Below are 25,369 nucleotides of genomic sequence, written 5' to 3' on the forward strand. Positions count from 1 at the left end.
AAGAAGAGCAAACAGCAACATGAACACATGTTGGCTTTGTTGTTAAACAGAAATAATGAAAAAGTGCTTGAAAAGGGATCAATGTCCTTTCCAAACATTCAACCTGTCTACACTCATCCCAAATAAACACAAAAATGCCAATAACAAATGGATCATTTACTTGCCTTTCCTTTCTGAAATAAGCTATGGAAACTATTGCAAGAGACAGTGTATATTTTCACACTGCTTTTTTTTTTTTTTTTTTAAGTAACTGACAATCTTCTCTTCTCTCTCTCTCTTTTTTTTTTCTTGCAGAGGGCGGGTAGTAGTTATTCCAAACAATATTCTCTAAGAGGCAACAGGTATTTTCCACTGACTAAAATTAAAAGAACATATTACCTGGATGGCTTGGAAGTTTTAACAGCTCCATAATAGCCCTGTAGCTCATCAGTGGTGATTTAAAGTTTCAGCTCTAAAAAGCTGTATTTCACCCCTATTATGCTGTAACCATTGTATCAGTGATGCCAGAATGCTATAGCTACTGATATACTACCTACCTACTAACCAGGTGATGAAAGACTATTATGTATGAGGCCCTGGCATTTGTGAAATTGATGGTAAGACAGCTTCCTGATACCAAAACTGAACGTCTGAGAACACTCAGCTAACGTTCACACGAATTTCCAGTGATACCTATCTATAACAGATTACCTTACTTCTGGAAAAATCTACCGTAAAGGCTGAGGGTTTAGTGACTCTGCCTCACATCCTCCTCAATGCAACCATATACCTGAAAGCTTAGGTTGCGTCTTCTTCTTTTTGCTTGAAACTTTTAAGAACTCGTCAATAAGCAAGTCGTTAGCACAGGCTCTCTTGTCGGGGTCCGGTTCAAAACATTTCAATATGAACGCCTTGGCCTCTGCGGACATGGACTCTGGGATCTCCGGGTGGACTTTAAACATTCCCACCTAAGACACAGCACAAGGTAACTTCCGAGTGACCCTCGCATCACATGAGCTCCAGGATCCAAAACTTGGTCCCCTAGCACAACAAAGTCCTTTACCATATACTTCCTACAAACTCATGCCTTTTCTCAAAGCGAGATAGGATATTTTTTTTTCTAGGTTATGGGAAGTTTCCAGAGTGCTTTTGTAACCTCATCAATGACATACACAGAGCAATCATGTTAAGACAGTAGACAGCATAATGAAGTAATAATTCAGTCCCCAAAGTTTTAGAACACATTAGCACACTGGCATGCAAGAAAGATACCTGTAATTGAGACCATTGTGTTGGTCCTAATAGGTATATGCCAGGAATCGTGTTTGGTTTTTTGATTTAGAAGTTCCACTGAATACTCCCAACAACCCAATGGATTAAATATTATCCCTGTTACATCAAAGAGGAAAATGAGGCTCAGAGGGGTGAGGTTACGTGTTACAGAAACAGAGATCTGGGATCGAGACCTTAATTTTTTTGGCTTAAAGCCTGTGTTCTTTCCCCTATGCCATGATTTGTGAATATTTTTCCTGCCCCAAATTGCTCATATATAGAGATATTTTTAAATACTTTAAAATTAAACAAACAGAATTTTTAAAACAATTAGAATTTTCTTCTCATCGCTGCCATTCTAAATTTTTTCAGTAATGTTTTCATGTATTAGTAAAGAAAATGTTCTAAGGAAATATTTTTTGTTACTATATAGCTTATATAAGTGAATTACTATATAGATAATAATATACAGTTATTTATGGTTAATTATATAGCCTTTACTATATGTCGGACACTATTCTAAGTGCTTTGCATGTATTATCTCATATATGTCTCAAAAAACCTTTATTAGATAGGTACTATTTTTATACCCATTTTACAGATGAGGAAAATGAGGTACAAGAAGTTTAAGTCATTTGCCCAATGTCCCCAAAGAGTTTGACAGTGTTGAAGCCTACGTTCAAACACTGTAAATCAGTGCTCGAGTCTATATTATCTCATTTAATGCATATTGTATAATAATCCCTGCACCGATGGGGAAGAGAGCAGCATTTCAGAGGGAACTCCTAGAGATGGGTGAAAAGTTGAAAGACTGACCAAGAAGAGAAAGACATTCATTTATGTCAAGAAGGGCAGCTCTCTTAGCAGCTCTCACTGCCCTTCTCGTTTGGTTGCACTACTCATTTCCGTATCAGCAGTAACCCATCAGATCACCTTCAAGCTTAAAGTAAGGCAACCTTTACACAAAAGCGGAAGGTAGGTCACACAGGGCTCATCACGGGAGGCAAGTCGCTAAAAACATTGCCAGCGGCAGGGAAAGAGATAACAACTTATCAGAAGTTCTCTGCCTTATAGAACGACAGACTTGAGCTCTACTCCTTGGGAAACAAGTTCTCAGTTTAAATCTTGGGCTTGGCAGCGTGGCAGGTAAGGGCAGGTGGGGACTGAAGGGACTCAGAACTGGTCACTGCTTTGCTCAGTCCCTGAATTCTGAAGCAGTGGCCCCTGGGCTTTCTCAGCCCTATTTCCATATTTGGTGCTTCCTATTTTGGGAGGTGGGCTGCTTCCCACTTCCAGGAGAGGGCAAATAAACAGAGTAGAAGAGTCGCTATGTAAGAATATGATTGAAGTCCTCAAAGTAGCAATTATACCCACCCCTTTCTTAATGGAGCCTCTAAACTCTTCTGATAGAGAAGGGAAATATTGCTTTGATTTAATATTTAAATGAATAAAAAAACGTCTTTAACATCTCCTTCCATGGAAGATTTTCAGACTATTTCCCAAAGAGCTTAAAGCATCTTCCATAAAGTAGTATGTTATTTATGTTGCATTGTGAAAAGGCGTCAGAGGAGCTTACATGGAATCCCACTTTATAGCTGAGAAAACTAAGGCAGGGAGAGACAGACAGATCCTCAGTGTGAGGCACACACATTGACTCTGAGGGATGCGAATCTTCATGAACTTTAATGAACTTTGTGAGCACATTTAATGTGCTTACCTACGCTCCTCTCCTTTGGCCTAAAAAAATTATCATGTAGACACATGGAACATCTAACCTAATAGCTCTATCCAGTGGTTTTTAAGACATTTAAGACATTTGAAATGTGACCTTGAACATAGCTGCTTGTGGTTCTCCCAGTTCATAAAAAGGTGGTTTCCCTGTGGCCATTTCGATGATCGTGCAGCCCAAAGACCAAATGTCTGCTGCTTTCCCGTAGCCTCTTGGTCCTTTGTCTATGATTTCTGGTGCCATATACTGAAGGGTACCTGGGGGTAATTCAAACACACTTCTACTTTAGAAAACACATGACTATCTAATGACAGCTTTAACTGTCTACATAAATAAGACAACTTTAAAAGCATGATTCAGGTCTTAGTATCTCATCTTTTCTTGTTTTAAGTTTATTTATTTTGAGAGAGAGAAAGCAGGAGCAGGGGAGGTGGCAGAGAAAGAGGCAGAGAGAGAGAATCCCAATCAGGTTCTGCACTCTCAGCACAGAGCCTGATGCAGAGCTTGATCCCATGACCATGAGATCTGACCTGAACCAGAGTCAGATGCTTAACCCACTGAGGCACTCAGGTGCCCCTCATCTTTTTTTTATGCCTATTTTATTTTGAGAGAGAAAGAGAGGGTGCAAGAGGAGGAGGGGCAGAGAGAGAGAGAGAAAGAGAGAGAGCAGGAAGCCTGACATGGGGCTTGAACTCATGAACTGTGAAATCATAACCTGAACTGAGATCAAGAGTTGGATACTTAACCAACTGAACCACCCAGGTGCCCCAATATCTCATTTTTTTGTGTTCCATTTTTCTTGGCCAATAATAAAAATGGAAATAACAGTTGTCATAATGGATTTTATCAGGGATATAAGAATAGTTTGCCAATGTGATCTGGTCATGAATAATAGATGCTTTCTCATCTAGATACTAGAGTATAAATGAGGTATCACTTTATTGGGGCCTCTTAGAAACTTCTAACAATTAATCATTTGAAAACAACAGAGAATATATCAACACACATTTTTTGCAATTAGTTTTTCAAATACACAAAGATTCCTATTATGTATACTTCTAATCTTTCCAGAAAAATTCTAGGCCATTCATCCATTTTTTCTAGATCTATATTTCTCAATTTCTTTTTTTTATAAATTTTTTTAACATTCATTTATTTTTGAGAGACAGAAAAAGAGAGAGTGCAAGCAGGGGTGGGGCGGAGAGAGAAGAGACACAAAATCTGAAGCAGGCTCCAGGCCCCAGCCCCCGATGGGGGCTCAAACCCACGAACCGTAAGATGACCTGAGCTGAAGTCGGATGCCCAACAGACTGAGCCACCCAGGTGCCCCAATATATTTCTCAGTATCTAAATTGAATGATTAATTCTTCTGTCTTGATTCTTATCTCTAAATCACGAAAGCATGAAAGATTCTGAAAGCCATTGTTAAAAGTAATGTAAACCATTTTTCGTGTACTCTGTTCTGTAAATCAAATATATATGGCTTCTGCTGCATGCCTGTGGTCCATGGAATAATAGGTTTAACAGATCAAAGACAGGTCTTGAGCTATCAGTACAGACAAATCACCAGACACAATGTGAAGAAGAATACAATGAAACACAGGAGATTTAAAAGGCTATGTGGAATCAGAGAGTTGAAGAGTGTGGTAGGATGGCAAGAGCATTGAATGGGGAGTCAAGAACACTTGGTTCTAGGTTTAGTCTGGTCTATCCCAGATAAACACTCAACTATGGTTATCTCAAGTGGTTCAAACAAGAGGCTGGCTTGGCTTCTCAGAGACCCTAGATTGATTCCCCCAAATCCAACAATGAGTCAAGAGTGTGAACAGGAACAGATTATTGCCACATCCCCTGCTACGATATACTCCTACAAATGATATAATCAGCAAACAGGAACTCATCCAAGATGCCACATTCAATTATCTCCAATCCTGAGGCAGCTGCTAAAAGAGCTACTTCAGTATTTTCTGATTCATAACCAAACTGACAGACAACCTGATAAATACAGACACCTTTTATGAATGCCTCATGCATGATTTACAGATGAAACTGCTAGGCACAACTTCTCTAAGTTGTTCCCATGAAACCCACCAACACAGGCTAGAAACTGGCTGCTGTTCATAAAACCAAATGAAAGTATATTATCTTTGTCTAGTATTGTCATCTTGCCAGGTTACCCGCCAGCTCTCCTCATTATGTGGCAGTAGCTCACGTTCAAGTTCACATACAATTGTACATGCCTACTGTGAGCTTAAATCAGCAACATTATTGGAGGGAAGCATTTCACCTAGCCAAGAATAAGGTAATACCACTCTTCACTCTTCAAATCCCCTACCCTTAGTAGAAAACCGCTATGATTTCTCTTCATCTATAGCTGATGAGCTATAGTGATTGGTTTTTTGGGTTTTGTTTTTTTTTTGTACCTGGATCTAAAAAAGAATGGATGTGAGAATTTAAGTTATACTAATATCTGAGTAGAAATTGCAACTGGTTAACAACAAAGTGAGCTTTAAAAATTGGACAACTCAGGTAATACCAATACATTATGCAATGTTTCTATTCATCAGATAATATTTCAAAGAGCTCTATCTGCCAATTGTGCTTAATTATCCCCCACAGAGTAAGTGCCAAAAAAAAAAACAAAAAAACCCTCAGGCTTAGTTATGTATTCATATATGCTCTCTTTATTCCATAATCACATGACACATAATATTTTATATAAAAAGATTTACAGAGCCAGGTAATGAAGATGTAAGCCAATCTGTACAGTAGCCTACGGAAAAAAGTGAGAGCATTAGCTCTAAAGCACAGATCTTATACATCTGCATTCCAAGGTTTTAAAAAATCACTTTAAAATCATCTCTTTTAGAATTTCTTTGCCACTGCATCCACCCTTGGAACCACTACAACTCAGTGGCTAAAAGTGTGAACTTTGACATTCTACTTAATCCACTCATTCATTCAGCAGATTTATATTGAGGGCCTGTTATGGGCCAGGCACTTAGAACACAGCAGTGGAGTAAACAGACAGAAATCCCTGGGCTCATGGAGCTTACATTCTTTGCAGCGGGAGACACACGTTAAACTCCAGCATAGTAAATAAGTAAATTATATAGCACGCTAGAAAGTGATGTGTTAATGACAAAAAAAAAAAAAAAAAAAAAAAAAAAAGGTAGGAAAGGGGATCAGGAATGCCCAGGGAGGGCTGCCACGTAAATAGGGTGGTCATGTTAGGCTCACTGAGATGACATCTGAGTTAAAACTTGAAGAAGAGGGACTTAGTTAGCCATGCAGATCGCTGGGAGAAGAGTGTTACTAGCAGAAGATAGAGCATGTGCAAAGGTCTTGTGGCAGGGCTGTGCCTGGTAAAATGAAGGAAATGCAGGAAGACCAGTTTTCTGATACAGAGTGAGTGATCAAGCAAGCGGGGGAAGAGTAGGAAATGAGGTCTCGAAAAGGTAATAGACTCCGAATCAGGTCAGATTCTTGTCCACAATATTAGGACTCTGGCATTTGTCTGAATGAAACAGAAAGCCACCGAAGTCTCAGGTGTAACAGGGCTTGATCTGATTTAAAGGGATCACTCTGGCTGCAGTGTTAAGAATAGAAAGTAGGAGGCAAGAGTGGGAGCAGGGAGAACAGGCTATGGAGGTAACGCAGGTGGGAGATGAGGGAGGCAGCAGCGGAAGCAGTGAGAAGTGTTCCAGTTTTCAACATCTCCTGAAGGTAGAGCCAGGAGGTCTCTTTGCGGATTGGGTTGGGGTGTGAGAAAGAGGCACCACGGACAACTCTAGGTCTTGGGTGGCCATCAACTGAGATGGGGAACAGTGTGGGCAGAACGGGTTTGGGGAGAAGATAATGAATTCCATGTGGCATGTTAAGTCTAGTTTGAATCCTAGCTCTATTACTTACTAGCTCTGTGACCTCAGGCAAGTTATTCGACCTCTTTTAACATTAATTTCTCATCATAAACTGGGATACTGATAACTTAAGGATTAGGGTTCATGTACGAATTTCAGTAAAACATGTATGTAAACCGCTTAATGCAGGCAGGTATACTGCCAGCACTCTATACATCCTGGTTGATGCTGCCTTCCCTCTCGCCAAATCACCAAGAAGTGGAAACAGGTCAATATCTTTCAAGTCAGGTCATCAGAGGTTGACCCAGCAGCCGTGAGGCCTATCCGGTGAGCAGATCAAGGTGTGCCCACTCCAAGCCCTCTTGACCAGCCCTGGAGACAGACCAGGCACATTAGTTACGCGTGTCACTCATGTGAAGCCAGCATGAGAAGAGCAAAGGGCTCTGGGAGGATTGCTTTACTAAAACTCTTTTGGGGACTCAAAAAAAACCAAAAAACAAAAAACACGTCTTTAAGATTAGCAAGAAGATATAATTAAATTAACATCCTGCCCAAATAAAACCTCTGAAAGTAGGGATTTCCTGTCAGAAGTTACTGAGTCTTGGCAGCATCTAAAATGTCTCTTGCCAAATTGAGAGAGTATGAGGAAAGAAATGGAAACACATTTAAAGTTACTAGCAGGATGGAATTAATTTTGTTCAGAAAAATATATTTTAACTGTGTTTAATGCTGTGCCCTGAAATACCCATTGCTGTGAGGGTGGGAACTGGGTCAGAGCTGTTGTTGGCTGAATGTTCTGAGAAAATTTACAGAATTTCTCTCTCTCCTTTTCTTCTTCCAGGCTACTGGAACAGATACGTCAGCAACATGGGGAGAAAGATGGACCAGAGCAAGATCAAAGCAAAGAGCAAAGGGTAGATTAAAAATCTGAGTTCTATCACTTACAAACAGTTGTGACTTCTGGCTGTGATCTCTCTTCTCTCTCTCAATTTCCTCACCTACCTCATGGGATTCAAAAATGAGGATACCTGGCCATTTTGCTTTCTATTAGACCACAGATTATTCATTACTTTTTTTTTTTTTTTCTGAATTATTCTTTCTCTGATGATAATAACAAGGACTTAGCACTTCAAGAGAATCAGCAGAATGGAGCAGTAAGAACCAGAGTTGAAATTCCAGATGCCCTCTTGTAATTGTGGGGCAATCATTAATCTCTCTGAGCCTTGGTTTCCTCTTGGCTACTGTTAGCTTTTTGGCAATCGCTTTGTCTCCACTACCTCAGGACTTTGTTCTAGAGGTAGCTTGGTGGCTGGATTGCCTAATTTCTCAAGCAAGTTCTCTTCCCCACCCCAATGCTGAGTTGATGAGTCACTTCCTCTTTCTGAATTGAAAATTCTACCGGTTATTTATGTTGTGAGTAGGAAATAGGCCACAGGGAGTAAACAGATTAGGAATTCATAGTTCAAATGGGAAGAGATTAAGGTATGAGTAAGAGTCACAGAGAGGCTGGGGTAAAAAAAAAAAAAAAAAAAAAAATCTTATAAAGGCTTATAGTGGTTGTAGGTCAACCCGGAGAGAAGTAATGACACGAAAGGGAAAACAAAAACAAATTGAGAGTTTAAAAAAACATTTCAGTGGCATTAACCAGGAGACATAGCAAGTCATAGAAATACAAGATGAGAAAAGAGCCAGGTCAAATCCTGTGTAACATTTTTCAGTGAGCATCAAAAGATACTGGCATTAATGTCTGTGAGAACCCAGACGGACTTTATCTCTCACATTATTCTCTAACGCAGCAATTATTTCTTTAATTACATTAAGATCCGTATCATCATTGCAAAAACATACCAGTAAAAGTTTCAGTACACGGGTTAATGCCAGCAAGCCTCTTTGATGTCCCGAAGTCTGAGATCTTGAGAACGCCACTGTAGGTATTAATCAACACATTGTCACCCTAGAGAACAAAAGACTTGAATCAAAACTAGTCTTGCCTCCAGTACTGTTTGTTGTTGGCTCGTAAGTCCAATAAGAAACGGTGTCCCCAGAGTAAACGAGGCCACTAAGTCTGTACTCTTCATTACAGTTAACCTCAAGAGTGAATTCTTGACACCATTTTTGTGTCTATATTATCATTTCACAACGTGCTCCTCAGGCCACAAGGTCAAAAGGCGCCTGCCTGGTCAGAGTTTGCTGTGGTTTGTGAACAGAAGGGGTCACCTGTGTATGATTAAGTTCAAACATGACATTCATGATTTCCCATTGTATTTTCTGTTATTTTACTTCTTTTCCCGGAATATTTGGGGATATAGCAAATCACGAGATCTGGGATGATCTGCGGATAGTAATACTGACTTCCTTTCCACAGTGCCACCTTTGTCAGAAATGTATTAGTTCTGAATTTCCTCTTTTTAAAAAGAATCAAGTAAGTTACTTAATTTTACTTCAAACAATCAGTATATGATACTTGTGAGAAGAGAAGATCTTATTTATTTTCCCTCCCAATCATTCATCCATTGATGCAGTAAATATTTACTGAGTAGCTACTCTGGGCAAGGATTCCAAGATGAACCAGCCTGTGATCTCGTCAGGGGCGGAGACCTTATCCTGTCCAGTTTTGTTCTGCTGTGCTGCCCCCTCCCCAGAGCACCTCAAACAGTGCCAGGGGTGCAGTGGAAGCTCAATCTTTGTTGGGTGAACACAGTTAAGAGGCTTATTCCTTGAGGAGAAGAGATAAGGCATGAGTATCAATACCTGACTTAGAGCAGAGGAGTTAGTATCTTGCATTTCTGCTATTTCTACGATTTATTTATTCACAATTCTAAATTAATACTCATAACACAGTATGACTTTTGCAAAAAGAAAAGAAAAGAAAACAAAACCAGTTGCCCACCAAGGAACTTTCAAACGTGAATCCTACCTTTATATCCCGGTGGACTATCTGATTGTCATGGAGGTATTTTAATCCTTCAAGTATTTGCTTTGTATAGAAGCCAATTGTTTGCTCATTGTCCTTCAATGGGCCCCATTTGGAACGAAGGAGAGCTGAAAGACTTCCTGTAAAGCAGGGAGAAACAGTGGATAAAACCTTATTCAAATTAGTTCTTTAAAGCATGTTAATAATGTAACATTAATTTAAGCTAACACTTCCTGGTTATTCATGGTGGCCCAGGAACTGGAGTATTAGACACCTGGGCTCACGTATGAATAGGAAAGTGTCCCTGCTCTGACGATGCTCATTATCAAATACGGTCAAAATAAAAGGCTCCTCTGTCCCTAACTTTAATCTAGGTCACAATGACTGATACTAAAATCGTTCAGGATATTTGTATTGCCTCCTAATAAACTTCAAGCTGATGTCACATGTCTAAATTTGTAAAAAATTTTATTGAGGTATATTCGACATATAACATTATATTAGTTTCAGGTGTAAAACATAATGACTTGATATTTATATACATTGCGATATTTATATACATCTCAGCAACTTTCAAATACACAATACAGTGTTATTAACTATAGTCATCAGGCTGTACATTACATCCCCAGGACTAATTTATTTTATAACTGGAAGTTTGGCCCTTTTGACCTTCTTCACCCATTTTGCCCACTCCTATCCCCTGTGTCTGTTCTTTGTTATTTTTGAACTTGTTTCCTTTGTTTGTTTGTTTGGGATTTTATGTATTTTTTTTTTAATTTTTTTTAACGTTTATTTATTTTTGAGACTGAGAGAGACAGAGCATGAATGGGGGAGGGTCAGAGAGAGAGGGAGACACAGAATCCGAAACAGGCTCCAGGCTCTGAGTGGTCAGCACAGAGCCCGACATGGGGCTCGAACTCACGGACCGCAAGCACATGACCTGAGCTGAAGTCGGCTGCTTAACCGACTGAACCACCCAGGCGCCCCAGGGATTTTATGTATTTGTTTATTTATTTTGAGAGAGAGAGAGAGCAGGCGTGGGAGTTGGGGAGGGGCAGAGAGAGGGGGGGAGAGAGAGAGAGAAGGCCTGGGAGTTTGGGAGGGGCAGAGAGAGGGGGAGAGAGAGTCCCAAGCAGACTCTGCACTTTCTGCCTACTCGGGGCTTGAACTCATGAACCATGAGGTCATGACCTGAGCAGAAATCAATAGTCAGACACTTAACCGACTCAGCCACCCAGACGCCTCTGGGTTTTTTTTTTTAGTTCCACATGTAAGAGAGCTCATATAGTTTTTGTCTTTCTCTGCATAACTTATTCCACTTAGCATAATGCCCTCACAGTCCATCTGTGTTGTTGCAAATGGCAAGATTTCACTCTTTTTTATGACTGAATAATATTCTATTATGTATACAAAACACATTTTCTTTACCCATTCATCCAGTGATGGGACACTTAGGTTCTTTCCATATCTTGGCCAATGTGAACAATGTTGCAATGAACATAATCTCATTTTTCTTTTAACTTAGACGAAATAAGACGTGTAAACTCATAAATCCCATTCACTTGTTCTCCTCTTCAAGCCCCTACAAATTTATAATTTCTTAAAAAAGAAAAACATCTCTTACCTCCTGGGACCTGCTCCATGAAGATTTTGATGAAACCATTCTCACTGAAAGAGCCCAGATACTGGACAATATTTTTATGCTTCAGATGCTTATGCAATGCTATTTCTTCATGTAGGGGCTGGGAGTATCTACAAGACATGCAAATGTTGATGAGCTAATTACGTAGCCAGATTTTAGTGTATACGTTTAAGCAGTACAAATTGAAAACATCAGCTAGATATATGCCCATACGTAAAGTAAAATATGGCTATCTAAAGCCTTTATTTCTCATAACATACATTCTGGGAAGTTGAAGTGGTAGTGGGTAGGGTCTGTGGGGAAATGTGTCAGGCACTGATCTGAGCCTACCGTATGTACTCATTTCTCACAAGAACCCTAGGAGAAGGTACTTTTCAGATGCCCATTTTACAGATGAGGACATTGATTCTCCAAGAGGATGACGAACCTACCCAAGATCTTAAAGAAAGCTAATAAGTGACAGATATTAGCCCAGGAAAAATTGAACGCACCTACATAGCTCATTGTCTAAATTCAATGACTTTCAATTCCACTCGCCTCATAACATAACTCTACTATTGGAGGAGACTCTTGCCCAGGAAGATAAAAATTTCAAGTAACTTTCATCTTCATTCTAGGACTTACTGGAAGCTCCAGCAACTCTTCTGTAGAAAACACAAAACCATTTAAATCCTGTCTCCTTGAGCTCCTCAAAAATCCTCATCTTACTGAGTCTATCAGTTCTAGTACATCAGGATTTTTTTTTGTTTTTTTTTTTTACTCCATCCTAACCAGGCCTCCATGCTGAAAGACCAGCATTAAACCAGGCTTCAAAATCATGTATTTGATGTGTGTTGCTTTATCAGATTATACAACGAAAGTGTTTTGTATTTCCAGAACATACAGAAAAACCCTTTTGATGATTATTTGAAGTACTATAAAGCCTGTAGACTCTTAGCAGTCTCGAATATTAATATTATATTAATATTTATATTGTATTAATATGATTATTGTATAACTAACTACAGTAGGGTGTTAGGGACTCAAAGCTATGCCCTAATATTTTTTCTGTTCTACAATGGAGGTTACAGGTATGAAAGGCATTAACCACTAAAACATAAACCACAAACCTGATGCCTCATAATCTGCTTCAGTACTACATGCAAGAAATGCTTAGATCTTGGGGTGCCTGGGTGGTTCAGTTGGTTGAGCATCCGACTTCAGCTCAGGTCATGATCTCACGGTCAGTGGGTTCGAGCCCCGCGTCAGACTCTGCTGACAGCTCAAAGCCTGGAGCCTGCTTCCAATCCTGTGTCTCCCTCTCTCTCTCTCTCTGCCCCTCCCCCACTCTCACTTTGTCTCACTCTGTCTCTCAAAAATAAATAAATATTAAAAAAAAAGAAATGCTTAGATCTTACAATGGCAATTCCATATAAACATAATGGATTTTTTTGAATGCCAATAACAAATTCTAGAAGTGGTTAGTATTGTATAATACTATTTTCATGAAGTTTTTCAGAATACACTACAAATTAGGTTACAAAAATCCAAGTTCATTTAATTTAAACTTTTATAATTTGTAAAATATTACTCAGAATGCTGCCAACAATAACAAAAAACTGACTTGTACTTTAGATCTTTTACTCATTTTATTTTTCTTTAGAACTGTTCTAGGAACTATAGAGGTAGGTATTATACTGAAACCCCTTAGCAGGCTATCAGTTAGAGACAATTCCATATTGATAACTGAGGGAGACAACATGAGAAATACTGGTATAGAGTGTAACCAATAAAATACTTAGGTTATAAGTGAAATAAGCCATACAAAGAAAGACAGATACCATATGTTTTCACTCTTATGTGGATCCTGAGAAACTTAACAGGAACCCATGGAGGAGGGGAAGGAAAAAAAAAAAAGAGGTTAGAGTGGGAGAGAGCCAAAGCATAAAAGACTCTTAAAAACTGAGAACAAACTGAGGGTTGATGGGGGGTGGGAGGGAGGGGACGGTGGGTGACAGGTATTGAGGAGGGCACCTTTTCGGATGAGCACTGGGTGTTGTATGGAAACCAATTTGACAATAAATTTCATATATTGAAAAAAAATTAAATAAAATAAAAAATAAAAAATAAAAATTCCTGAAAAAAATACTTAGGTTATGATTCTCAGGACATTTGTAATAAAGTTACTTTTTCCATCAAGTTTAAACCTTTTATTAACACTAGTTAATAAGATTGCTCTTGATATGCATAAGATAAATTAGTAGCAAATATTGGGTCTATTCTACAGATTTAGGACATCAAGATGACTAAATAATCTGAAGTAAGTGATTAGTTCAGTTTATGATGAACCAAGAGGCTCCCACCCCTTGACCTTCTATTGAAAATCAATCAGGAACTTTTAAATGTAAGATCCTGGAGGGGAGCCTGGGTGGTTCAGTCAGTTCGGCTCAGGTCATGATTTCACGGTTTGTGAGTTCGAGCCCTGCATCGGGTTCTGTGCTGACAGCTCAGAGCCTGAAGCCTGCTTTGGATTCTGTGTCTCCTTCTCTCTCTGCCCCTCCCCTACTTGTGCTCTGTCTCTCTCTGTCTTTCAAAAATAACTTAAAAACTGAAAAAAAAATTTAATAAATTTAAGATCCTGGAAAAGGAAATACACTACTCCCCCATCCCCCCCAATATGTAGTAACCAAAGGATGGCTTAAAAGTTACAATAATAGTCAAGATTAATCCTAGCTAAGAGTAAGAACTCTTCTCCAATATGAAATTGATTGGTAACACTCAGCAGTTCTAAGTGAAAAAGTGCCAAGCGCTGAATAAGCATGAAATTATAACTCGTTCAAGTCAATAAGCAATGCTTATCTATGGAAATTATAAGAAAATCTCATTTCTTCTCAATTAGCTGTGACAATGGAAAGAAGAAATGGTATAGGTAATCAGAGATACTTATATATATTTAGCTTTGAAAAAGTATTGGTCCATATGTGTTTCCAGAGCACCTTCTCTGAGTCAAATTCCCACGATATCCATTTAAACCAATGGTTCCCAGCCTTGGCTAGACATTTCATCTGGAAGGATTTTGAAAAAATATCAATGCATATGACCCACCCCAGAATTTGGGGTGGTAAGACCTGAGCATCAAGCGTTTTTTAAAGTTCCCCAGTTCGTTCTAATATGCAGCAGGGTAGAGAATAACTGATATAAATAAATAGTTCAGGCATGTGTAGAATGTTAGAGGAGGAAGTCAGTCTGAAATTAACAACTAGTTGGGATAGGTTATGAATCCACCACCACCTCTATCCTACAACTACTCTGCTTCTCTAACAAAGTGTTTTTAAAGTGTAAATGAAACACAGAAGCAATGATTTTCGTTACTGTGATCTTTCATTCCAGATGGCCAATGCTGGATCATGCATTATTCACATGCATCCTATTATCATAGCAATTGTCCTTTCTAACTGCTATCTTTTTACATGCAACATCAAAAGCTCTCCAGGGCACATAGATAGAAATACCTTTGTGTGTGGTATCTGACAATAACATGATAGACTTCACTTTTTCTTTTGTAGGTAACTAGAAGATGCCCTGTGCCAACTGTTTAAGAGAAGCACTTGTCATGCAAGTATTTTCAAACAACCCACTTTATGCCAAATGCACTGCTATAGAACAAGATCTTTGTTGGTGTGCTTTGTGTATGTACACTGGTGGGTGAATAAACTTAAGTTAGAAAGGTGATTTTATTTTAAAGTTTTTATTTATTTATTTTGAGGGGGAGGGAGGAACAGAGAGAGAAGGAGAGAGAGAGAATTCTAAGCAGGTTCTGCACTGTCAGCGCAGAGCCCGACGTGGGGCTCAAATTCACAAATAATGAGATCATAATTGGAGCCAAAATCAAGAGTCAGACTCTTAACTGACTGAGCCACCCAGGTGCCCCATTTGTTCTTGTTTTTCATCTCTAGCATTTCCTTTGATTCTTATTTAGGGTTTCTATCTCTGCTTGTACTCCCTCTGTTTTTGCATGCTATCTACCCATTAGAGCCCTTAGCATATTAAAGTTGTTTTAAATTCCTGGTCTGATAATTCCAACATCCCTGCCATATCTGAGTCTGGTTCTGATATTTATTCTGTCTCTTCAAACTGTGTTTTTGCCTTTTAGTATGCCTTGTAATTTTTGTTGGAAGTCAGGCATGATGTGTTAGGTAAAAGGAATTCTGGGAGGGCATTCTTGTAGTCTCATGCTTAGGTATCAGTTTCTTAGAGAGCCTGTGCCACTGGGCTATGAGCCTCACAAATGCTTTGCAGGCCTCTCCTGCCCTTTCCCCTGCCACCTTCAGCTGGGACAGGATGGCTACAGTGGGCAGGAGTTAGGCTCTGGTAACAGTCTAATAGGTTAGACCCTGGTAAAAATCGTCTTTTTGAGGGTGGGCCTTGTTAGGAAGAGTAGATTTCAAAACAGTTACTCTCATCCTTCCCCCTGCTGGAAGCACAAAGAGCTTTTTCTCCAATATTACTGTAAGGATCTAGTAGGGCTCCTGGAGGCTAAACTCACCAAGTATGCCCCCCAACCCATGACTGTCTCTCCAAATTTGGGAGCAATGGCTTGGCCCGTGACCTCACTTCTCCAATGGATCCAAGAAGAGCTGTTGGTTTCTCAGTTTAGTCAGCTTACCACTGATGGAGGATGACTTCCAAGCTCTGTAGATGCTGGACTGGACACTAGAACTTCTGGTTCAAACCACTGCTGATCATGCTTACTCCCCATCTATCTGTCTAATAAATCAACCATTCTGTGACATACCTGAGCCTAGTTCACACAGGCCATCGTCTTTTCTACTCATTAAAAGTTCTGTCCTTGTCACCTAAGAGAGGCCATCTTCCCCACCAGAGAGCTGTGCTTGAATCACTGAGTGATAAAGCAGCTAAACCTCACAGGGGGGCTGATTAAAACAGTGGAGTTTTCAGACAGAGTTTCATTAGTTACAATATCACCAAAATATTGTCTAAGATGACATCAACAACCCAGAACACGGTGAAAACAGCTTTTATTAGCCACAAGTACTGTACCTGCTATCTCTTTCTGGGATTTCCTTTATAGCAATTCTGACTTGGTTGCTCAGGTCTCGGCCTGCGTAGACAATCCCGTAAGTGCCCTTTCCTAAAACAACTCTGTCTCCGTTCTCATCATATTCGTAGTCATACTACAAAGGGAAAAAATGGGGACAGGAGGTTGACATGTTAGTTGCATTTTACACTTAAATATCAAACTTTTTCTAAGAGCATTTTTCCTTATTTTATCAGATGGCTTTAACAAGCAAAACGATATGATGAAGTTCTAAGCAGCAGCTTCAAGAACCAAAAAATAGACACTCCCAACAGAAAGCAGATAGTGTGTTCATGTTTTCACAATGGCTATGAACACAGTGAGGACTATGTATTTAGATCCAGAAAAGTACTTCTTCAAAAGCCCACTTGGATTATTTTACCCACTCAATCCTAGTTTTCATAGATCTTGGAAATGAGTATGATTAGCAATAATGTCTATCAATATCTATTCCATCTAATTAATTTTTCTTTCATTTCCCAGCTTTTAATACGTCCAAGTATTACATACTCTGCCAAAAGAATAAAGCCCCTGAAAGAAAGATTTTGGGGAAGCAGAAAATTTTCATCATTGGATTCCCCAAGACAAAAAAACATTTTAAAAATTAAAGATAAGAGGAAAATTTCATCTTTGATGTAAAAAGAAATATCTACAGCCCTAAACCCCAAGCTGTCAAGCGTCTCAGTCAACTATGGAAAACTGGATCAAAATAAGAGAGGTTTAGAGAGTATCTGGTAGAGACCTCCTGAGACCTGGAAGTTTTTGGTTTCAGACTGGAATTACCAAATTTAGGGCCACCAAAAGGTCAAACCACGACTCTAGAAACCCAGTGTAAAACTACACAGAACAGGAGAGAACATAGAACAAGCTCTTTTTCTCAGAAAGGGTTTAAGTTGGCCATTAAAAAAAAGAGTTGTCCTCTCAAAGAAGGGTTTAAGTTGGCCATTAAAAAAATTGATTTCTAACCTTTTAAGTCAACAAATTTTTTTGTTTTTGTAGGTTTCTTTTTCTTTCTTTTTTTTTTTTATTCAAGTATAACTAAGATGTAATGTTATATTAGTTTCAGGTACACAATACAATGACTCAATAACTCTATACATTTCTCAGTGCTCATCAGGGTAAGTGTACTCTTATTCTCCTTTATCTATTTAACCCTTTCCTGATCCACATCCCCTCTGGCAACCACCAGTTTGTTCTCTAGGGTTTTTGGTCATCTCTTTTTTTCTTTGTTTGCTTTGTTTCTCAAATTCCACATATGAGTCAAATCAGATAGGTACTAGTTTTTCTCTGACTGACTTCACTTAGCATTATGTGCTCTAAATCCATCCATGTTGTTGCAAATGGCAAGATTTCATTCTTTTTTTATGGCTGAGCAATATTCCATTATAATAGATATCATCTATCAATGGACATGTGGGTTACTGCCATATTTGGGTATTTTAAATAATACTGCAATAAACACAGGGGTGCATGTATCTTTTTGAATTAGTGTTTTCATTTTCTTTGGGTAAATATCCAGTAGTGCAATTACTGGATAATACAGTAATTACATTTTTAATTTTTTTGAGAAACTGCTGTTTTCCACAGTGATTCCACCTGTTTGTATTCATACCAAAGAGTACACAAAGATTCCTTTGTCTTCACATCTTCACCAACACTAGTTAGTTCTTGTGTTTTTGATTTTAGCCATTCTGACAGGTATGAAGTGATATTTCATTGTAGTTTTGATTTGCATTTCCTTAATGATGAGTGATGGTGAGCATCTTTTTCACCATCTGGATATATTCTTTGGAGAAATACCTGTTCAGGTCCTCTGTCCATTTTTTAAATTGGATTATTTGTGGTTTTTTGGTGTTGAGTTGTGTAAGTTCTTCATATATTTTGGATATTAACTACTTATCAGATATATTATTTAAAAATTTCTTCTATATACAGTATGTTGCCTTTTTGTTTTGTTTTACTGATGGTTTCCTTTGCTGTGCAAAAGCTTTTTATTTTGGTGTAGTCTCAACAGTTTGCTTTTGCTTTTGTTTCCTTTGCCAGAAAAGACATATTGAGAAAAGTGTTGCTATGGCTGATGATAAAAAATTACTGCCTATGTTTTCTTCTAGGAGTTTTATGGTTTCAGATCTCACACTTAGGTCTATAATCTATTTTGAGTTTATTTTTTGTGTATGGTGTGAGAAAAGGGTCCAGTTTCATTCTTTTGCTGTCCAGTTTTCCCAGCACCACTTGTTAAACACATTGTCTTCTCCCCATTGTATATTCTTGCCTCCTTAGTCTCAGATTGACCATATAAGCAGGGGTTAATTCTGGGCTCTTTATTGTGTTCCAATAATCTATGTGTTTATTTTTGTGCCAGTACCATACTGTTTTGATTATAGTTTTACAGTATATCTTGAGACCTGGGATTGTGATACATCCAGTTTTGTTCTTTTTAAGATTGCTTTGGTTATTTGGGGCCTTTATATATTTTAATATTATTTGTTCTAATTCTGTAAAAAACGTTGTTGGTATAGGGATGCCTGGGTGGCTCAGTTGGTTAAGTGTCCAGCTCTTGATTTCGGCTCAGGTCACAATCTCACGGTTTGTGAGTTAGAGGCCCACATAGGGCTCTGTACCAGCAGTGTGGAGCCTGCTTGGGATTCTCTATCTTCCTTTCTCTGCACCTCCCTGGCTCATGTGCTCTCTCTCTTTCTGTCTCAAAATAAATAAATAAAACTGAAAAAAAATTTCTTTTAAATGTTGGTATTAATAGGAATTGCATTAAATCTGTAGATTGCTTTGGGTAGTATGGACATCTTAACGATATTGGTTCTGCCAATCCATGAGCAGAGCATATCTTTCCATTTGTTTGTGTGATCTTTAATTTCTTTCATCAGTGCTTTATAGTTCATGGAGTACAGGTTTTTCAACTCCTTGGTTATATTTATTCCTAGGTATTTTATTCTTTTTGATGAAATTGTAAATGCAATTGTTTTCTTAATTTCTCCTTCTGCTACTTCATTATTAGTGTATAGAAATGCAGCAGATTTGTGTATATTAATTTTGTATCTTGCAACTTTACTGAATTCATTTATCAGTTGTAGTTTTTGTTTGTTTCGTTTTGTTTTTTGGTAGTCTTTAGGGTTTTCTATATATAATATCATGACATATACAAATAGTGAAAGTTTTACTTCTTCCTTACCAATTTGGATGCCTTTTATTTCTTTATGTTGTCTGATTGCTGTGGCTAGGACTTTAGTACTATGCTAAATGAAAGTGGTGAGAGTAGACATCCTTGTCTTATTCCTGACCTTAAGGGAAAAGCTTTCAGTTTTCATCATTGAGTATGATGTTAGCTGTGGGTTTTTCATATATGGCCTTATTATGTTGAAGTATGTTCCCTCTAAACCTACTTTGTTGAGGGTTTTTATCATGAACGGATGCTGTACTTTTGTCAGATGTTTTTTCTGCATTCATTGAAATGGTCAAATGGCTTTTATCCTTCCTCTAGTCGATGTGATGTATCATATTGAACGATTTTTTTAATGTATTGTTGGGTTTGGCTTGCTAATATTTTGTTGAGGATTCTTGCATCTATTTTATTTATTTTTTTTGATGAGTCTGGCTAAAGGCTAATGAATTTTGTTGATCTTTCCAAAGAACCAGCTCCTGGTTTCACTGATTTGTTCTATTGTATTTTTTAGTCTCTATCTCATTTATTTCTTCTCTAATCTTTATTATTTCTTCCTTCTACTGGCTTTGGGGTTTTTTTTCTAGTTCCTTTAAGTGTAAGGTGAGGTTGTTTATTTGAGATATTGCTTCTTGAGGTAGGCCTGTATTGCTATATAATCTTTCCTCTCGGAATAGATTTTGCCGCATCTCAAAGATTTTGGACTGTTGTATTTTCATTTTCATTTGTCTCCATATATTTTTTAATTTCCTCTTTGATTTGTTTATTGATCCATTCATTGTTTATTGGCATGTTATTTGGCAACCATGTGTTTGTATTCTTTTCCAGATTTTTTTCTTGTCCTTGATTTCTAGTTTCATACCATTGTGGTCAGAAAAGATGCATGATATGATTCCAGTCTTTTTGAATTTATTGAGACTTGTTTTGAGGCCTAAGGTGATCTATTCTGGAGAAAGTTCTATGTGCACTTCAAAAAAATATGTATTCTACTTTTGGGGGATGGAATGTTCTAAATATATATACATATTTATACCTATACCTATACCTATACATATACCTAAATATATGTTAGGTCCATTTGGTCCAATGTCTCATACAAAGCCACTGTTTCCTTGTTGATTTTCTGTCTAGATGATCGATATATCCATTGAAGTAAGTGGGATGTTAAAGTCCCTCACTATTATTGTATTACTGTCGATTTCTTCCTTTATGTCTGTTAATAGTTGCTTTATGTATTTAGGTGCTTCAATGTTGGCTGCATAAGTATTTATAATTTTATATCCTCTTGTTGGATTGTTCCCTTTATCATTATGTAGTGTCCTTATTTGTCTCTTGTTACCGTCTTTGTTTTAGTCTATTTAGTCTGATAGAAGTACTGCTACCCCAGCTTTCTTTTTGCTCCAATGTGCATAGTAAATATTTTTCTATTCCCTCATTTTCAATCTCCAGGTGTCTTTAGGTCTGAAGTGAGTTTCTGGTAGACAACATATAAATGGGCCTTGCTTTTTTTATCCATCCAGTCACTGTCTTGATTGGAGCATTTAATCCGTTTACATTCAAAATAATTATTCAGGTATGTACTTGTTGCCATTTTATTACTTGTTTTATGGTTGTTTTTGTCGTTCTCTGTTCCTTTTTTTTCTTTTGTTCTCTTCCCCTGTAGTTTGATGGCTTTCTTTAGTGACATGCTTGGATTCCTTTCTCTTTCGTGTTTGTGTACCTATTGCAGGTTTTTGATTTGTGGTTACCATTAGGTTCATATATAACATCTCATGTATATAGCAGTCTATAATATCCAAGATAGTAGAAAGTGGGTTCTGGTGTTGGCAATATGGTGGGCTTGGCATCTGGCAAACTTCCTGCTAAAAACACTTACATAAAAAAAGAGGAGACATACTTTTAAATGCCTAGCAGTACTTAGAGAAAAGTAAAGAAGACTGCCAGGAGCTAGAAATAAAGAGAAAAAGAACCACTTCAGGAGTAATCACAACTGATGTCCTTATAGCCCAAGGGGGGAGGGATGAGGGCTGGGCTTTCAGTTTAATTAATCTTGGCCAGGGGTTGGTGAATGTTTTCTCTGAAGGGTCAGAGATTGAATACTTTTAAGATTTATGGGCCATATGACCTCTGTGGCAACTACTCAACTCTACCATTGTAGCATGAAACCGCTCAGTCAATATTTAAACAGAGGGGCATGGTTGCGTTCCAATAAAACTTCATTTACCAAGGGTACTGGCAGGATGGATTTGGCCTTTGGGCTATAGTTTGTCAACCCCTTATCTGATTCTGTGGTCTTAATGCCCATGAGAGGATCGGAAATGGGACCTTGTGTCTATACCAGGGGAAGAGCTAGCATACCCCAAATCAGGGCCCACGAAGGACTATAATTTGATGAACAGGTAGATTAGAAAAAAGCCCATTACACTGGGAAGCCAAAATAAAGCTCATCTGTCTTAGACTGAGTTTTGGGTGGACAAAAACAAGTCTCCTCTGAATACTTTCAACCACAGGCTGATCCTCATGCTGGTTTAATTCAAATTTACACCTATCATGATACCCATAACTGGTCTTGAGCTTGGGACATCTCTGGAGTGCTAACAGAAACAAAGCAAAAATATTTTAAAGGAGATTCCCTTAATATGGGCTATTTAGGATTCTCGCTGATAGTATGTCATTGAAATTGAGCTCACATCCCAAAATTTTAAAATATATAAAGAAATAATTCACCACCAGTGAGTCAGCTGATTTGACAACTATCGATCTCCCCAAACCTCCTAAAGTAAAAGAAACAAAAACTTTAAAATAAGTACAGGGGTGCCTGGGTGGCTCAGTGGTTAAGCGTCCGACTTCAGCTCCGGTCATGATCTCATGGTTCGTAAGTTTGAGCCCCACTTTCGGTGCTGTGCTGACAGCTCAAAGTCTGGAGCCTGCTTTGGATTCTGTGTGTGTGTCTCTCTCTCTGTCTGCCCCCGCTCGCATTCTGTCCCTCTCCCTCTCAAAAATAAATAAATGTTTAAAAAAATTTAAATAAGTACATTTAACATAAAGATATAAAATAGGAAATCAAAAAGCATGAGAAAAGGAGATAATACATTCTAAAAAAGGCCGGGCAGATCGAAGACAGAATCAAACATAACTTCCAAAAATTGAGCCCTTACTAGGAAAAATAAAAATAAATTCACATGCAGATATGGTATAGGGAAATTACAAAATGAAAAGTAAACAGAGGTCATAAAGCAGAGATAAAAAGGACAAATTACCTACAAAGGTGGTAATCAGATCACTCTGCAAACTCGCTAGGGTACATACACTTGACTTGAGGGACTTCTGCCAAGGAGGATGAGGCAAATACGGTTTTGTCATTACTAGCTTCGGTTTATTTATTTCCAAGAGGTTTCCAAGCATTGACAGAGGCAATTAGTTGAATTTTCTCGGGGAAAACTATGCCTAATATCACGCCATGACTGGGTGAGCACTGACCTCCCTGTCATGAACTCTTCTCTGGAAAGGAGGCATCTTACTTTCCCATTGGCATCACTGTACATAATCTCAATGTATACACACCCATGTACATAAAAGAATACTCCTGTTGTAGATGTCTAATGTAAGACTGAAGACTGTCCTAGTCCAGAGCAGAAGATCAGGCATGTTTTCAGGATGAGGGAATAGGGGGAAGGAATCTTTTAGCGATTTCCTCTAACTGGAAGATGAAACTGGGCTCCAGCAAAGAGGCAGTAAAAATAGTAAAAAAAAAAAAAAATTCCACCAGATAGATCCTAAGTCTCCGCACCCAATTCCTGTGGCCCAGACTTCCATCATACTGTGCCACACATGCTGGAAATCTACCAGCCAGGACCCAGGCCAGCAGGAGGCAGGGCAGGGACTATCACCAAAGTAGCTCATCTTTGCTAGTGTGCCCTAGAAAGGGCATAGAAACCTATACACTGAACTTAGTACTACCACCACATTATTATAATGCTTTATAATTTTTAAAAACTTTTTTAATGTTTATTCATTTTTAAGAGAGAGAGAGACAGAGAGTGAGTGGGAGAGGGGCAGAAAGAGAGGAGACACTGAATCTGAGAGAGGGAGAATCTGAAGCAGGCTCCAGACTCCAAGTTGTCAGCACAGAGCCCGATGCAGGGCTTGAACCCACTAACCATGAGATCATGACCCAAGCTGAAGTCAGATGCTCAACTGACTGAGCCAACCAGGTGCCCCTAGAATTTTTTTAATAAAGTGTATTTATTTATTTTTGAGAGAGAGAGAGAGAGAGAGAGAGAGAGAGAGAATATGTGTGGGAGGGGCAGAGAGAAAAGGAGACAGAGAATCTTAAGCAGGCACCACACTGTCAATGCAGAGCCTGGCCTGGTGGGGCTTGAACTCACAAACTGTGAGATCATGACCTGAGCCAAAATCAGGAATCAGATGCTTAACCCACTGAGTCACCCAGGCGCCCCATATAATGCTTTGTAATTTAAAAGAAAAAAAACAACTGTCAATAACCTATCTCACTGGAGAGTCATAATAAGCCTGTGTCATAGCAGGAAAGGTCTATGATTAGGTTCAATTTACGAATGCTCAGAAATATCTTTCCTAGTGAAAACGAGTTGTGGTATAAACCCAACTCACAATTCCTGATTCAATATTCTTACCACTACCAATGTTGTACGGATGTTCTTACTTGTTTCCAAACACCATTTCTATAAATGTAGTCTAGTATATCATCAAGATGCACTGAACATCCATTCTCTTCTTCAGGTATCTGGTAGACATCTGGGGGCCACCTTAGACTTCATTCTTTTCTTTCCCTTACTCCCCATATCAAACTGATTGCCAAATGCTGTTAGGTATACCTGCTCTTGCCTTGAATCAGGCCCTCCTTTCTTCTGTACTAATTCTACAGACTCTTACCTGGCCTTCCTGTCCCCTCCTCTCTTGTTGCCTTGTTCCTTGATCCATTCTCCACTAAGTTGACAGTGAACTTCCCAAAGTCCAAAGTTCCAGAGTGAGCTGTCCATGTTTGTATCACTGCCTTTGCTTTATCGGTTTCTCGTCACTTTCAGAATCAAAGCCCAACTCCTTAGCACAGCAGAAATGCCCTTCAGGTTCTTACTGCTGCCTCCGTGGCCCACCTTCTCACTTGTCAATCTCCTCCAAAAACTCAGTGAGGCTCCCGAGATCTTTGTGCCTTTACCCATGCTGTGTTTTCTACCTGGGTAATTATGCCTCATCTTTCAAAACCAAGCTCTAGGAAGCTTTCCCGAACTGTCCACCTGACCCTCGAAAGCTGGGTTACTTTCTGGTCGGATGTGCTCCCAAGCCTTTCTGCCCTCATTCATGCTTTTGTAACTCTTCCTTCTCTTACTCAATCTGTATCTCAGTCTGGACTCTGAGCTTTGCAAGAGCTGGGATTTATCTTTAATTGCTCTATCCCCATATCTAGTTTGTAGGAGATGTTCGTAATTATTTAATTGAGTAATCAAGCTATAGACAATTTCATGAGAACCCTTTTTTGTTTTCTTGTTTGTTTTTATAAACCAGGTGCCAAAACAAAACATTGAAAGTTGGTATCAGTTTATTTTTGGTTGAAGGGAGTTGGGCCACAGGGATATATATATATAGTGTGTGTGACGAAGAATATATAAGCCCGCGTGAGGCCGCTCAAGTTTTAGTTTTCCTCTGGATTTAAAGCATCAAAAGACTATTCTTTTTTAA

At 38.7% G+C, this 25,369-nt stretch overlaps 1 protein-coding gene and 1 long non-coding RNA gene across 5 annotated transcripts in view; one reads left to right on the forward strand and one right to left on the reverse strand.

Annotated features, from left to right (window-relative positions):
- LOC122220419 lies at positions 1 to 15,047 on the forward strand. Its single transcript, XR_006202837.1, has 3 exons — positions 1 to 964; positions 7,682 to 7,754; positions 14,945 to 15,047. It is a non-coding gene; the product is annotated as an uncharacterized LOC122220419 (long non-coding RNA).
- The window catches only part of MAP3K5 (mitogen-activated protein kinase kinase kinase 5), a 204,324-nt gene that overhangs the window by 31,852 nt on the left and 147,103 nt on the right, over positions 1 to 25,369 (reverse strand). For all 4 annotated transcript variants that reach the window (XM_042939914.1, XM_042939913.1, XM_042939915.1 and 1 more), the window contains 6 exons: positions 16,440 to 16,573; positions 11,382 to 11,509; positions 9,758 to 9,894; positions 8,689 to 8,794; positions 3,080 to 3,237; positions 770 to 947 (listed from right to left, as the gene is read on the reverse strand). In XM_042939914.1, coding sequence (XP_042795848.1) covers positions 770 to 947; positions 3,080 to 3,237; positions 8,689 to 8,794; positions 9,758 to 9,894; positions 11,382 to 11,509; positions 16,440 to 16,573 — 841 coding nt within the window. The remainder of the gene's footprint in view (positions 1 to 769; positions 948 to 3,079; positions 3,238 to 8,688; positions 8,795 to 9,757; positions 9,895 to 11,381; positions 11,510 to 16,439; positions 16,574 to 25,369) is intronic.

The sequence above is a fragment of the Panthera leo genome, chromosome B2, assembly GCF_018350215.1.
Source record: "Panthera leo isolate Ple1 chromosome B2, P.leo_Ple1_pat1.1, whole genome shotgun sequence".
NCBI classification, from domain to species: domain Eukaryota; kingdom Metazoa; phylum Chordata; class Mammalia; order Carnivora; family Felidae; genus Panthera; species Panthera leo.